The 14769-nt window shown below is 32.5% G+C and overlaps 1 protein-coding gene across 1 annotated transcript in view; it reads left to right on the plus strand.

Moving 5' to 3' along the window:
* Positions 1–14769, plus strand: part of ADGRV1 (adhesion G protein-coupled receptor V1) — a 471657-nt gene that overhangs the window by 45896 nt on the left and 410992 nt on the right. The window contains 7 exon segments of the mRNA XM_039875052.1: positions 1611–1834; positions 6589–6715; positions 6817–7002; positions 7766–7946; positions 8678–8841; positions 9878–10001; positions 10942–11208. Of these exon segments, the coding sequence (XP_039730986.1) occupies positions 1611–1834; positions 6589–6715; positions 6817–7002; positions 7766–7946; positions 8678–8841; positions 9878–10001; positions 10942–11208 (1273 nt within the window).

A 14769-nucleotide genomic window follows, 5' to 3' on the forward strand; every position in this document is an offset into this window, starting at 1 on the left:
ATTGGAGTGACTAGTTAAAAATTATATAGGTTTCAAGTGTACAGTTCTATAATATATCATCTGTATATTGCATTGTGTGCTCACCACCCCAAGTCAATTCTCCTTCCATCGCTGTATATTTGACCCTTTACCCTTTTCTGCCGAGTAGAGCTATTTTTGATATCAAAGCCTCATGTCGGAATATGGTGAACACAACTTCCTTTGTTTGTATGTTTGATTCTGTAAATTGGCAGAGAAACTCCATTTTTCAATATGGTTTTGATATTTTATATTTTTCTTAATATACTATTTCCTTCTAAAAAGTAAAAAAAACTAAAAAGCATTTAGCTTTTCTTAAAGAGTGGATTGTTTTTATTCGTTTATCATATAAAGCTGTCAGTTTACCAATTCATATTTTTCTCTTGAGGGAAATTAGCTTTTGAGGAAAGTTTTGGGCTCCTTGAACCTGCATTTTTTTCCCTCCTGAGAAATTGCAGAAAGGTGGGAGTTTTCCCTTTGTTCTCTCTGTCCTATCTGCAGCCTGGGCCACATCCACTTCCTCCTGTGATTTAAGGGTCCAGCCCTCTGTTACTTTTTTCTGTCTTCCTTAAGAATCTTACTTTGTTCTCTAGTCTCCAGCCCTGACCTTTGTTAGCCAAATTAACAGGATGGTTAATGAGGAAAATATCTTCCTTTTTTTTTTTTCCCCCAAGATGGGCTGTGTTAAAGGGCAAAGAACAAAGAGGATACCTTTTTTAGGAGCTTAAAAAGAATTGTATATCTATCATTAAGTATTCGTTTAATTCTTTGTCTAAAAACTTCATCATGATCTACGGTATCCTTTTATTTTATATGTATATGTATGTATGGATACTATTGCACTTAAATATATATATATGTATGTATATATAGTATTGCATTTAAATAAAACTACCAAATACAATTCATTTCAAAATTATTATAATAGCCTCCATTTTCTTAGCTTATTCTATGGAGAGGTATTCTAATCCTCACCACAGACTTCACTTCATATGTGGAAATTGAAGTCAGAGAGGTTAGGTAATTTGCCCAAGGTAACCCAGAGCCATGATTTTAGTATCTGATTTTATTTGTAGTGCATATACTGTATTGGTTAGGAACATTTCTTATTGTTACTTATTATTATTATTTTCTTATATTGTCCCCTGTCACTTTAGGATGAATTTTACATAACATATAATTTTCTAGTTTTAATCACACATTTATTTTTGTTTATATTGTAACATTAGATTCTTTTTTTCAGAGAACCTCTCATGGAAATTTAGCCAAATTGTTCTGTTGTTTTGCATGACTCTTTGGCTTTTAAAATATTTAAGTCTTTTTATGAAGACAAATCCCTGGTTAGGCGTATGTTTGGGTGGAGGCAATTTTGTAGATAAATTTGATGAGCAAAAACTAATAAAAAATAGTTCTATCTAAAATTACATTTAAGCTTAAAGAGGAGGTTTAAATGTATTTTTAATGTCATTTAATGGTTTGCTTTTCTATGCAGAATACATATATATTCATATGATAACGTGAGCACAGTCACTGAAAAGCATAATTTGTGAGTATATATTTCAGAAGAAATTGTTCTGTTTCTTTCTTATAAGGTATACATTCCCTTACATCGGGATGGAACTGATGGCCAGGCTACTGTCTATTGGAGTTTGAAGCCCTCTGGCTTTAATTCAAAAGCAGTGACCCTGAATGATATAGGTCCCTTTAATGGCTCTGTTGTGTTTTTATCTGGGCAAAGTGACATAACAATCAACATTACTGTCAAAGCTGATGACATACCAGAAATGAATGAGACGGTAACACTTTCTCTAGATAGGTAATAACCCATTTAGTTAATGTTTAGTAATATTTATATGTTCAAATTCTCTAAAATAATTTTGTTTTTGTTTTCTTTTATTTTTATGAAGTAAAAAAGAAAAACTAAGTAGATAATGTTATGCTCGTCTTCTGACTTTTCTGTTTGTTGGTGGCTTCTGGTTAGACTGAATGTTATGGCATCATGAACTTTTACCCTGCTATTCACTGTGCGGAAAGATTTCATATAGAATTTATGGAAGATTTCACATAAATCTTAAATTACATAGCTAATATGTTGCTATATTAAAAAAAAGGCAGCAATAAATAAAAAATGTTAGGTTAAGCAAATAGCTCTCTGCTGGCTTGATTTTCAACCGAAAAGATTAGATCATTTTTGAGTGAGTAAAAAAGTCTTAATTGTCATATGATAAAATTCTCTCTTCATGGAATTTAAACATTAAATAATGCTTATTTTCCAGAGAGTCAAAATTAATACAAATATAAGGGGTATTTTTTCAGTAGTAATAAGGATTTGCTTAACATTTCTCAGTAATTTATATTAAGAAAATATCATAATCCATCAGAGAGATTATTTTTCTTTTCAGTAATTCGTAAAATCCTTTCCAAAAATGAAAAAAATACTGGGTTTAATTGATGTTAATTATTTTTTAAAAAGTCAAAATGAAGCTTATTTACTACAAATCTCTATACTAAAGTTAATAACATGTTAGACTTGCAGGCTTTGCAAAATTCATATTTTAGAAACAGTAAAATTCACAGATAAATTTAATAGACATTAGTTTGTACTATATTAATCAGGACTAAAAGAGTAATTATTTTATGTAACCCGTGGTCCACTCTGTGTTTTACTATTAGCCTCTTATAGGTTTTTCTTTGTAGATGTTTTGTGTAAACACATTTCATAAACCTGATGAGTAGTTGTTTTTTATTTTTATGTGAAAGAAAAATACAGAATGTAGGGAACACATCTATTGAATTTCCACTGTTCATTTTCTTTTCTTTCAGGACCACGTTATGCTTACTTCCTTTTTAATATAAAAAGTAAAACAAAACATCAACAAAACAAACAAAAAAGCAAAACACAAGTATAGCACATACTATCTAAATGATTTATGCTTTTAATATATATTTTACATTAAATCTTAAGGAAAGGTATTCATCTAATGAAAAAATCAGTGAAATATAATGAAATGTGAACTGAAAATTATGATTTTTTTTCACTTATGTGCTTTCTGCTGTAAGTTAGGTTTGAGTACTTATTAAATTATTACACAATCTTAAAAAATCTAAGGAAAAATGAACAGCAAATATAAACCAAAAATGTAGTAATCCATAGAAACTTTGTTAGCTTAGATGAGAATTTCTGCTCTGAACTGTTTGAGGAATGATTTAAATTATACCTCTGCAAGTTCAGAGTGACTGTATTTCATATTCTATTAAAATAGTCATTTAACCTTATCATGTAAACCTTTGAAATTAATTAAAATAATTTTAAGTGGTTTTTTTTTTCCCTCTCCTATGAGTAAAAACAGTACATGACAAAGTATAAATCGTGGAGTAGAGAATTTCAGAAATCATTGGTTCTTCTCTTTTCAAAAGAGGATATTAGTTCAATTCATACTAAAATGTTTTAATTCTCTTGGTAACTAGTGCATACTTGTATTATCTCAGTTGTGCATGGATGAGAATGAGCAAATTACATTTGAGTATTCTAATATATAAAAATATATTTATATTTAATTAAATAAATATGAGAATAAAATTAATGATTTGAAATAACATTTTTTAACATATTTTTTGAAACTTCCATCTCAAGTTTGCAAATTTTTAACAAAAGTAAAGTGAAAGAGTGAATGAATGCTTTTAAGTGTGATTAAAATAAGTTACAATATAATATTGCAACAAAAATAATACTCTATTGTGATGCAGTTTATAGTTTTCTCTTATTGTCAAATTTAAATGCAAATTCTCTGTATTTCAACTAAATATAGATAAAAGTTGCCCTGGTATTGAAAGTTTATAATGCTTTTAATAGTGTACCAGTTAAAAATATTTTATTGTTTGGTTTTCCCCAAATCAACAATTTCATTATTCTAGTTTATTTCAGAAAAAAATTTTTTGATGTGTGTAGTATATAACCCCTTATTTATAGAGAGTGTCATTTGATTTTAAAAATGAAGCAGTAAGTCTTTATATTTTGACATGGATTTTTCAATGCTGTTTGAAAATGTACTATGCTGGAAAGTGTTTATAGTTCCTGATAAAAAGTTATATTTGTCATAATTCAAGGTATAATGATATGGCTCCTTGAGTATATTTCTATGCAGATGATGAAAGGTATATATTTCTCTGCTTATATACTTTTTATTTTTTCAAAGCACATTGGCTTTAGATCTGAGGATGGATGTTTTTATTTTATTTTTTTAAACTTAATTAAAGCTGCTAAGTAATTATAAGTCAGGTTGAATGAAATTTACTCAGCTGCTGTGGTTTTGTGAGTGTGCACAGTGCTTGGCAGGCCCCAGCGCCCTGGAGCAGGCCTAGAAAGGAATGTCTTCAATGGGTCTTGCATGCTGGCTGGCCATGGGGTCATCTTCCTAAGTGGGAACTGTCGAACCTCTTGCTAACATTTGTCAATTGCAAAGAACCCAGTATGTAGAGTTCCCATAAAGTAGACATAACTAGCTTGCAGAGGGGAAAAAAAGGCTTTCTTTAGCTTTATTTTATCCTACTGTGCTCAGTTTCTAGCAGTATTACTGAGATTTTGGCAAATTGTGTCTCTGTCTTCTTTTCCCTGCCTCCCATGCTTCTTTGTGTATTGACAGAGTAGAAACAGAAAGGTTTATTGTGTATTTTGGGTAAGTGTATCAGATAATGCCTGGTTTTTGGTGATTCAGCATTTCGCTTTGCAAGCTATTTTTTTTGGATAAGGCTGCCATTCTGCATGACTATAGGTCTTGAGAAGTTTTGCTTGTTCACCTGCCTGTGCATGATTTGTGTGGTTTCATTTTTTAATGATAAGAGGAATGTATATGAAGGTTTTTTCCCTAAGAGTTTTAAATTATGAATGCATTTAAGATATCTGATAAAAAAGTTTGAGAATTAGAGTATGTGTTTTAAATTATTTAAAATTTTAACTTTCCTTATAGTTTACACATAATATAGGGAGCAATTATTGTGCTTTGCTTGTGAATCTTGTAGTTTAACAGAGAATTCATAATCAAAACTCATCTCTCTCATTGGTTTGTATCCAAGCAATTTCTGCCTACATTTTTCATTTGTATAAAGAACCTTTAAAAAATTTGTTTTTTACACAAGGATAGTATATTTTCAGAAAGTCTGAAAATAAATTTATTTGTTTAATGCTCAGAGTGGATTCTTATATTTTATATTCTGATCCAGTTTTCTTTTCTCTTAGTTTATGTGGACACAAGAATTTTTAATTATTAAAAATATTGATGCAAATTTGCTATGAGAATCATATGACCGCATTAACAATATAACAAATAGCTGTCCTCTTATTTGGACTAATCCTTCTGTGGCCACTGATATGCTAGGTATTGGTTGCCAGGTTTCCAAAAGCTAGGGAACGATGTTAATTCAGATTCTTTATTACACAGGAAGTAAGCTGTTCTTTCTACATATTAATTGTGGCTTCATTGTGATTTTGAGGTCTGATCATGAGTACTTTTTGGTTCAATAGAAAGTGACATTTGGAAAGGTTTAGAGCAGCTTGCAGGATTAAGAATTCTCAAAGAACATGCAGGCTTTTAAACCCTAGGAGCCTGTAGTCCCATTCCCTTTGATCACTCTAATTATACACTGAACATAAAAACCAGAAATAAAAAAAAAAAAAATCTTGTTTTAATATGTTCTTTGAAGATATGTATGGGAATTGTTACAACGTGTCATGCATATGAGATCCATTTTGTTCCATTTTTTATACGTCCTACATTTTCTTAAAAGAAAAAATGCGTGAGATTAAAATCGAGGTGAATAGAAACATATGAAAGTTCACAAAATATTTCTAAAATCTATCACAGTTTTGTTTATTTTTCATCAAAGTAGTTTTTTAAAATAATTAATTTATTTTAATTAGTTTCAAGTATACAGTACATTGGTTAGACATCTATATAGTTCATAAAATGATCCCCCCAATTGTTTCCTCCCTCCCCGGCCCTCCACCTAGCCAACATATTAATGCTAACTGCATTATCTCCGCCATGCTCCCCATCCCCATGACCACCTATCAACTATTAATATCAAAGTTGTTTTAGTCCATGTAGTTATCCAACTTCCATTCAGTTAGTATGATCTTATGTAATGAGTTTATTTTTTTTAAAGGAATTCAAGTGTATGTAAAGTTAAAACAATTTTTGTTAAATATATTTTCTAAATACATTACAAGTTAGGTTTTTCTAAAACTGGTAACAAATCTGGAATTTGATACTTTATAAAAATAAACTATATTTAGAACCTTTGGTTACTATATTCTTGTATTCTATACATATACAGTGTTTAGTTTCAGTCAAATGTAAAGGGTATAATTAACTCAGAAATAGAAGTTCTTTCATAAATGTTAACTGTTTTGATCTTAAGTGATTTTAATATGTTTAAATTCAATTTAAGGTTTACCTCCAAATAACCTTCTTATTCATTATCTGAAAGTTGTAAATACTGCCTTAGAAGCCTGCAAAATTCAGAAGTAAAGCTATAGGTAGTGGGCATCTTTTTCCCCTCTGATTTCTCCAGGGTTAATGTGGAAAATCAAGTGCTGAAATCTGGATATACTAGCCGTGATCTAATTATTTTGGAAAATGATGATCCTGGGGGAATTTTTGAATTTTCTCCTGCTTCAAGAGGACCTTATATTATAAAAGTAAGTTGAGAGAAACTTCAGTCTATTTTGTACTCACAACTTCAGAAGAATCCTAAGGGATCTGAACGTTTGTGGATTTTTCTTTTCTTTTTTTGTTTTAGGAAGGCGAATCTGTAGAGCTCCACATCATTAGATCCCAGGGAGCTCTGGTTAAGCAGTTTCTGCATTACCAGGTAGAGCCTAGGGATAGCAATGAATTCTATGGAAACACAGGGGTCCTAGAGTTTAAACCTGGGGAAAGAGAGATCGTAATCACCCTGCTCTCAAGATTGGATGGGATACCAGAGGTACCAGATTTAATTTTTCCTTTGTGCTTTTATAGAAAGTTGATAGTATCTATTATAAGTATAAACATTTTGAATGTTGACAAAGACACAGGAAAGGAAGTGGGCAAGAATGGATTGAGAAATCCTTGTGGTTGGAAAAGGAAAAAAAACAAGCTTAGAAAACAAAGTAAGACATTCAAATTTGAATGGTGTATGTTTGCCCTACATAAAGAAATACCAAACAATATGAAACTTTCAGTGTGTGATCAGTTTTTCATCTCCTTTTAGCTGTGTTGTTTTATTTCATGTAATCTGCATTGACTGAACATTTAATGGTATGGTTTCGAACTGAAGAAGTTTTCTTAAAATTACTTTTTTAAAGGCAATAAATTTAAGCTTTATATTAATGGGACCAGGCATAGTCCCATTATGTTTACACACGAGTATATAAGTAGCTTTTAAATTCATTTTGTTTTATTTATTCTCATTAGTTTAAGTGACTAGATCATCACTGATAAAGTTCAGTCTTCTAACTATGTTAGAATAGTGTTATCATTTATCTTTTCCCTTTTTGGATGACGTATACTTTATCTGGTGTCTCTCGTAACTGATGGAAGAATGTTCAAAAATCTTTTTAAGGACTGATATCAGCTCTTTTGTCCTTTGAGTGAGTTATGTGTTTCTGAAATATTGACTGTATTTATATTCTTGAATATATATATTTTTTTACTTGTTCTGAAAACTTCAACTTCGTATTTTTCCTAATTTGACATGTTCATTTTAGTTGGATGAACACTATTGGGTAGTCCTCAGAAGCCATGGTGAACGGGAAAGCAAGTTGGGAAGTGCTACCATTGTCAATATAACGATTCTGAAAAATGATGATCCTCATGGGATTATGGAATTTGTTTCTGATGATCTAATTGTTACGATAAATGAAAGTAAAGGAGACCTTACCTATAGTGGTAATTTATTTTGCTTCTTATATTCTATTATTATTTACTAAAGTGGAAATTAATAATTTAAAAATTTATTTATCAAATAGTTATTTTTAGTTGTCCATCTGTCTTAGAAGTTACATGTAGTGCAGAAATTGGTGCTTAAAAAAAATCACATTTAGGATTGCTATTTTTATTTTTTACATAGCATTGTGATGATACGATGACTTCAGTTCTATTTTGATTTCAATTAAGCATATGCTGTGTAATTAATTCACTCAAGAATGAGTCGAATCAAATAGGAAAACCTTTAAAATTAAGAGTTATTGCTAGGGAACTATTTCAGTGGCCTGGAATGAGAAATAGTTTATTTTTAGAGCAATGTCTTTCTGGGTAAGAAAATTGTTTTTGAATGCGCAGCTTCCTCTAGCTGCCTTTAGCAAATATCTTTATAGAACTCTGTGATAGGTGTACCTAATTAATCCCAGTCTGTTCTGTATACTGAATGACTTTTAAAATCCCAAACTGTGATGGAAAAGATTGAGTCCATTTATTTTATCAATTGTATGCCAACAGAAGGAGGACTAGACTAATGTATTTTTATTTGTACTTTGGAGGCTATGCTAAGCAAATACTTGGCTTTTATTTAAAAGGGGTCTTATTTTTTACTGTTGCTTATTTGAGCTATTTCTTTACTCATCATTTTAAAATTGTTTAATATGCATATTCATATATATTCTGCCATTTGTATTTCACAGCTGTTTATGGTACAATAAGAAATCGAGGCAACTTTGGTGATGTTAGTGTATTGTGGGTGGTTAGTCCAGACTTTACACAGGATGTATTTCCCATCCGAGGGACTATTTTCTTTGGAGATCAAGAATTTTCAAAAAATATCACCATTTACTCCCTTCCAGATGAGGTAAATGTTGCATATATAATTCTCTACTTGTTGCTTAATAATTATTTTTTATTAAATAATTAAATATATGGTAAAACATTTTGTTATGAATATATTGATAAAGAACTCAGGTATGATAATGTCTGACTATAAGTCAAAAGAGTACTATTATTTTTATTTTTTCTGAAGGCATTTTCAACTCTTAGAACTGATAGTGGCCAGTGACACTGCATAGGTGTCAAATATCAGGGATTCGGTTGTGGGAGAGGTGAAGTGCTTGCCTTGTGCTTAAGCCCTTTGACAACAGGGTGCCTGCCCTCTGCCAAGGACCCTGCGGTGCATTCTCAGAGTCAGGACTGTGGGCCAGATGGGTCATGGACCCAGCAGCGTGTGTTTTGATAATGAGGAGAAAGAACTCAGTGGGAGTGGACCTTTCTAGGGGAACTATGCTTCAAACAGCTACGGGATCCTGTCTCCTTTGTCCCTCAAGAGACAAAATTCCAACACACTTTTGTTTTAGTATTCAGAGAAGACCACAACACAGGGATGAAGTGAAAAATAAAGAGTGTCCACCTGGGGATTTATTTAGGCTCAGAGATGTGGGGAATCTCATCTTGTTAGGACATGGGAATGAGGTCTTTATGACACACTGGGGTGAAACTTTAGTAATGTTTGTAAGTGGCCTTTGAGAGCTGGCTGAACTTATGTTACTATTATGAACTCAGCTCTAAATATGTTTTCCTGTTCCATTTTTTTCTTGAAAACAACATATATCCCATTTTTGTAAAGAAACAATGACTGCAATATTTCTATTTTTAGTTTACATAAGGCAAAATATTTACATTAAATTTTATAATAAGTCAAAATAAAATGGCTGTTTGGATGAATGCACATTGAAATTGGGGGGGTGTCTAAAGTCTTACTTGAATAATTTAGGGTTAACATTAGTGCTTTTATTACTAGAACTATTTTTTTTAAAGATAAAAATTTAGGAATAAAAAATGGAATTATTTGTATAAATAACTTGACTTAAAACATATGTAACATTTTCCAAAAGATTCCAGAGGAGATGGAAGAATTTACCATTACCCTACTTAATGCCACTGGAGGAGCTAAAATAGGAAATAAGACTACTGCAACTCTGAGGATTAGAAGAAATGATGACCCCATTTATTTCGCAGGTGGTATTGCTATTTCGAGTTTATATCTTTCTTAAACAGAACATATATATGTATTTTTTTCAACGTTCTTAACTGAATAATTTTGATGAAGCACAATTGATACTTGATTGAATATGATATCATAATTTGACCATTATTTGATTTTTTTGATGTTTTAACAAATATTTTTAAAGATCTTTTGAAGGAAAAAAAAAAGATACTGTTTTGTTAGCATTGTTCTCTCCCCACCCAAATTCCAAAATATTTTCTTTGCTTTATGCAAAAAAGAACACACTCTTCCATGTAACCTCTTCCAGTACACGGTGTAACCAGTTCAGTGTCTGGGTGTTCTACCTAATGGATGGTCACTTACTATAATTACTAATATTGAATGGACATAGAAATCAAGCTTTCTCCATTTTTGCCACTCTAATGGTTTCTTTAAAACTGTCTTTGGCACCTGAGACATCTTTCAGTTTTGTTTGTGAGACTCAGTTGGTGTCCAATTCTTTCTTCTTACAGTTGCAGGAATCTTTTAAACCTCTTGAATTTTACTGATTCGTATTTGCCTTCAGTTAACATGTACTTAATTAGTCCTGTGTTCAGCCTTGTGCTGACTGCTGTGACAAAAATAAAACAAGATATCTGGGCCTTTTCTCAAGGAACTTTCAGTCTTAATTTGGAAATGAGGTGTATTAGCAGTAGGAAGAGGATTTTATATCGTGTGTAATTTACTGACAAATTGAGTGTTTAAAGTCAGTGGATTTTGTAGGAATTAGGGCAGGAGGAAGGCCATTGATTAGAATTAATCAGAAGATGGCCTCATGTAGGAGTTGGGACCAGAGCCGAATCTTTAAGACAGAGTGGAGGGCATTTTTTTTGAGAGAAACAAAGTGATCTGAAAATATGTAGCTGGAATCAAAAAAGCTCACGTTCCCTCTTTTCTCTATGACTCTTCCAGAACCTCGTGTAGTGAGGGTTCAGGAAGGTGAGACTGCTGACTTTACAGTTCTCAGAAATGGATCCGTTGATATTGCCTGCACTGTCCAGTATGCTACCATAGATGGGAAGGCTACCGCAAGAGAGGGAGACTTTGTTCCCATTGAAAAAGGAGAAACACTTGTTTTTGCAGTTGGAAGTAGAGAGCAGAGAGTATCGGTATTCATTAATGAAGATGGTATCCCAGAAACAGATGAGCCCTTTTATATAAGCCTCTTTAATTCAACAGGTAAATAAACTGTATTTTTATAGCATATCTGTTGTTTCAGTGCTTTTATTAACATGACATTGAGTACACTGTCCAGTAGTGGTACCAGATAGTACTTAACCGTCATCTGTGACTGTTCAAGAGCAAAATTGTTTCATTGGTTTCTTGGGGGATGTGGTGAAGAATATGTGTTGAACCTTCATTTACCTGGTCTACTCTATGGCATTATTTTTAATCTTTTTTTCACAATATAGCGTACATAGAAAATTATATAAGGACTAAAAATGTTCTAGCCAAAGCTGTGCTAAGCCTTGTCTAGTCAGCCAAGGGCTTAGGCCATCAAGGATTCTGTAACTCCTTTACCTCCTAGCGTGGTGTTAAGCATACTGGTTGAGAAGCTGCATTCTGTAGGTGTCTGAGCCCAAATGGCTCTTGGATAATTCTCTAGAGCTGTTAGTCACGATGAATGATAATTTGTAAGGGGAGGGATAGACTCACTCTTCTTCTTCTGTAGCAGGATTTTCGTCCCCAATATTTGGGCCCTGAGAACGTTTTGACCTCACCTTTAGTAAATTAGAGGGACTATAACGTCTTTTTATATTTATTTTATTCTTTAGGAGTACAGATAGCTATTTTTCCCTGAACCGTTTGAGAGTAAGTTGAAGACATGATGCTTTTCCTACAAATAAGGACATTCTCTTATATAACCACAGCATAACCATTAAAATCAGGAAGTTAACCTAATATAATCATTGCCTCAGATCCCATTCAAATTTCTCCAGTTGGCCCAGTTATCCTTCCTAGCAAAATGAACCTTTCTTAAATCATGCATTACATTTAATTGCCATGTCTCTTTAATCTCTTCAATCTGGACTGATTCCTCAGTTTTTCCTTGATTTTCATGATCTTTGTCATATAGAAGATCATAGGCTAGTTATTTAGTAGAATGACCCTTATTTGGGGTTTGTTTAATGTTTCCTCATTATTAGATTCAGGTTTTTCATCCTTGGTAGGTAGGAATTTCATAAAAGGTAATTCTGCACTTATCATAGCCCTTCAGTTGCCACATGATTTTGTTTTGTCCCTACTGTGATGTTCACTTTAGGTGGCGACAGCCAAGCCTTCTATACTATACTTTTTTTCCCCTTGGAATTAGTAAATATTTTATGGGAAAGATATTTTAAAACTATGTAAATATCTTGTTACTCATCAAACTTTCAATTTTTTCATTGATATATTTATCACTATGGACTCATGATTTCTTCTCCCCCCTACCCCCCATGATTTCTATCTAATGCAATAAGATTTATTTTGCAGTCAGTATTTGTTTTGATGGCCAAATTGTCCCAGATTTGGCCAGTAGTAGCCTGTTAGGGATGACTTCTTTGTTTTGACATGTCCCAATTATTATTTGAACATTTTCTTATTTTCTGACAAAGCAAGATGTTCTAAACTCATCTTATACTTTTCCTGTCACAACCCTGAAATCAACCATTTCTCCAAGAAGCTCTGGTTCCTTTTAGTGAAGAATGTTATTTAGAAACCAGGATCTGGGTACTAGGTGTGCTTATTGTTATTGTTATAATCCTCCTAGGCTCTGTTAGTGTACAGATACAGGGAATATATGTATGTATGTATGTATGTATGTTTTTATGTATACATACACACAAACTTTTACATCTCTAGTTTTATATCCAACTGTTTATATTAAAAACCATTAGTTCATACCAATATCTCCATTTCTGTTCAATATCAATGTTTATTCTAGTTTTTTCCCCTTCCATATTTGTCCCTCCCTTTTCTGATAGTGAGAAATACAGCTCCCATTATCTTTCTTTATATTTAGTTATTTGATCAATTCTCCCTGTATGTAACCACTTTCCCATTGCTTCTTTTACCTTCCTCCCACAATGAGATTACCTTTCTTACCCCACGAGGATTCTCTCCTGCTTCAAGTCAAGCCCCTTCCACCATGCAGATGCCTTCCCACTCCACTTAAACCCTGCCACACAATAGCAAGCTTTTCTCCCGTGGAGATGCCCTCCTCACCTTGCATGAGCTCTAGCCCTTGTGCTGGTCACTGTGGTGCCCAACCTCCACCCCAATGTCAATGACCTCCTTGAGCTCTACCTGTGCCTTTTGGACTGAAATATTCAGAGAAGAGGAGGAAAAGAAAGAGAGCACTTAATTTTTATTTGTGCTGTGTTTCTCTTTCATCTTCTTTGTCTCTCTCCATTTGTCTCTTCTCTTATTCCCCTTTCTCTCTTTCTCATTTTTCATATGACTTAACTAAGGACATCAAAAAAGTAAAAAGTAGAAACTAGTCTCTGGTAAGGAAAAATTTGAGCTTGCAGAATAATGGCCACAAAAGAAATTTCACAGTTGCAAAAATCATAAATTAGTCAGGTCTTATTAGACCAAAAACGTTTTGGTGATTTCAATCATTATCCTAAAATTTAAATGAAAAATTGCTATAGATAAAAATAAATAGTTAAGTAAAAGTGGAAAACAGTTTTGCTGTGAGGTATGTAGAAAGTTGATGAAGAAATAATGTCTTAATAGAGCTTACCCTATAAATAAGTTCTTGATTCCATTTATGAATTTGATGTAATTCTGGTGAAAATTATTATGTCCCTAACATTTTTGGTGTCAAAATGTCAATGAGATTAAACTGTTATCAAGAACAAAATGTTGCTGTGATTACAATAGTGATCAAAACATGATGAGCCTCTTGTAAAGAGACTGGAAAATGACTGCCAGGAGAGGTGAAGTGAGTTTATTTTTCAAGATGTATCATTGGGGAAATATGTTTTTGATATTAAGAGAGAATGAGAGAGAGAATGAGTGAGCAAGCATACATAAACTGTGACTGGACACCTGGCCTGAGGTATGTGTGTATATATACTACCACTGCATTTGTCTTTAGTATTTTTCCATTTTTCTAATGACTTTAGCTATGAAGACTTAAATAACAAAAATCTCTAGAATTTGTGTTTTTTATGCCATTTCTTAGTTCTTTCTCTCCTTCTTTTCTCTCCTTTCTTATGGTGTCAAAACATCTAGGGCCTGAGGGATCCATGATGGGGGAGATGGAGGGGCAGCATCTCTAACATGATCTAGTGCTGGCAGTGGCTGTCTATGCCTTATAGTTATTGTTCACAGTATATGCCTCAAAATTGAGTTATTGGATCAAAGGATTTGGCCATCCTTAGAGCCCTTGTTAAATATTTCCAGTTCTTCCTGAAGAAGAACTGAATGAGTTTTTAGCATCACCTGTGACATGTTGTATGACAAATGCACATGATAGTAGAGCCCTGCCAGAATTTGGTTTTATTATTTTTATTTGTTTTTGTTAGATCTTATGACATAATATTTTATTACTTTATGTTGTCAAATTTTCTATATAGTGATTTACTTCCTATTTTTATGTATTTCCCCCCTCTTTCCATTGGCTAATTATCAAATAAGACTGAATACAATTGTATATTTACATAAATTTTTTTTTATGTGCAAGTTTGCTCTACATATAATTTCTGTTTCTATAATTTTAGTTTTAGGTGTTGCCCTCATCTAATTTTGAAA

The sequence above is a fragment of the Pteropus medius genome, unplaced genomic scaffold, assembly GCF_902729225.1.
Source record: "Pteropus medius unplaced genomic scaffold, Ma_sr-lr_union100, whole genome shotgun sequence".
In the NCBI taxonomy this organism is placed as follows: Eukaryota; Metazoa; Chordata; class Mammalia; order Chiroptera; family Pteropodidae; genus Pteropus; species Pteropus medius.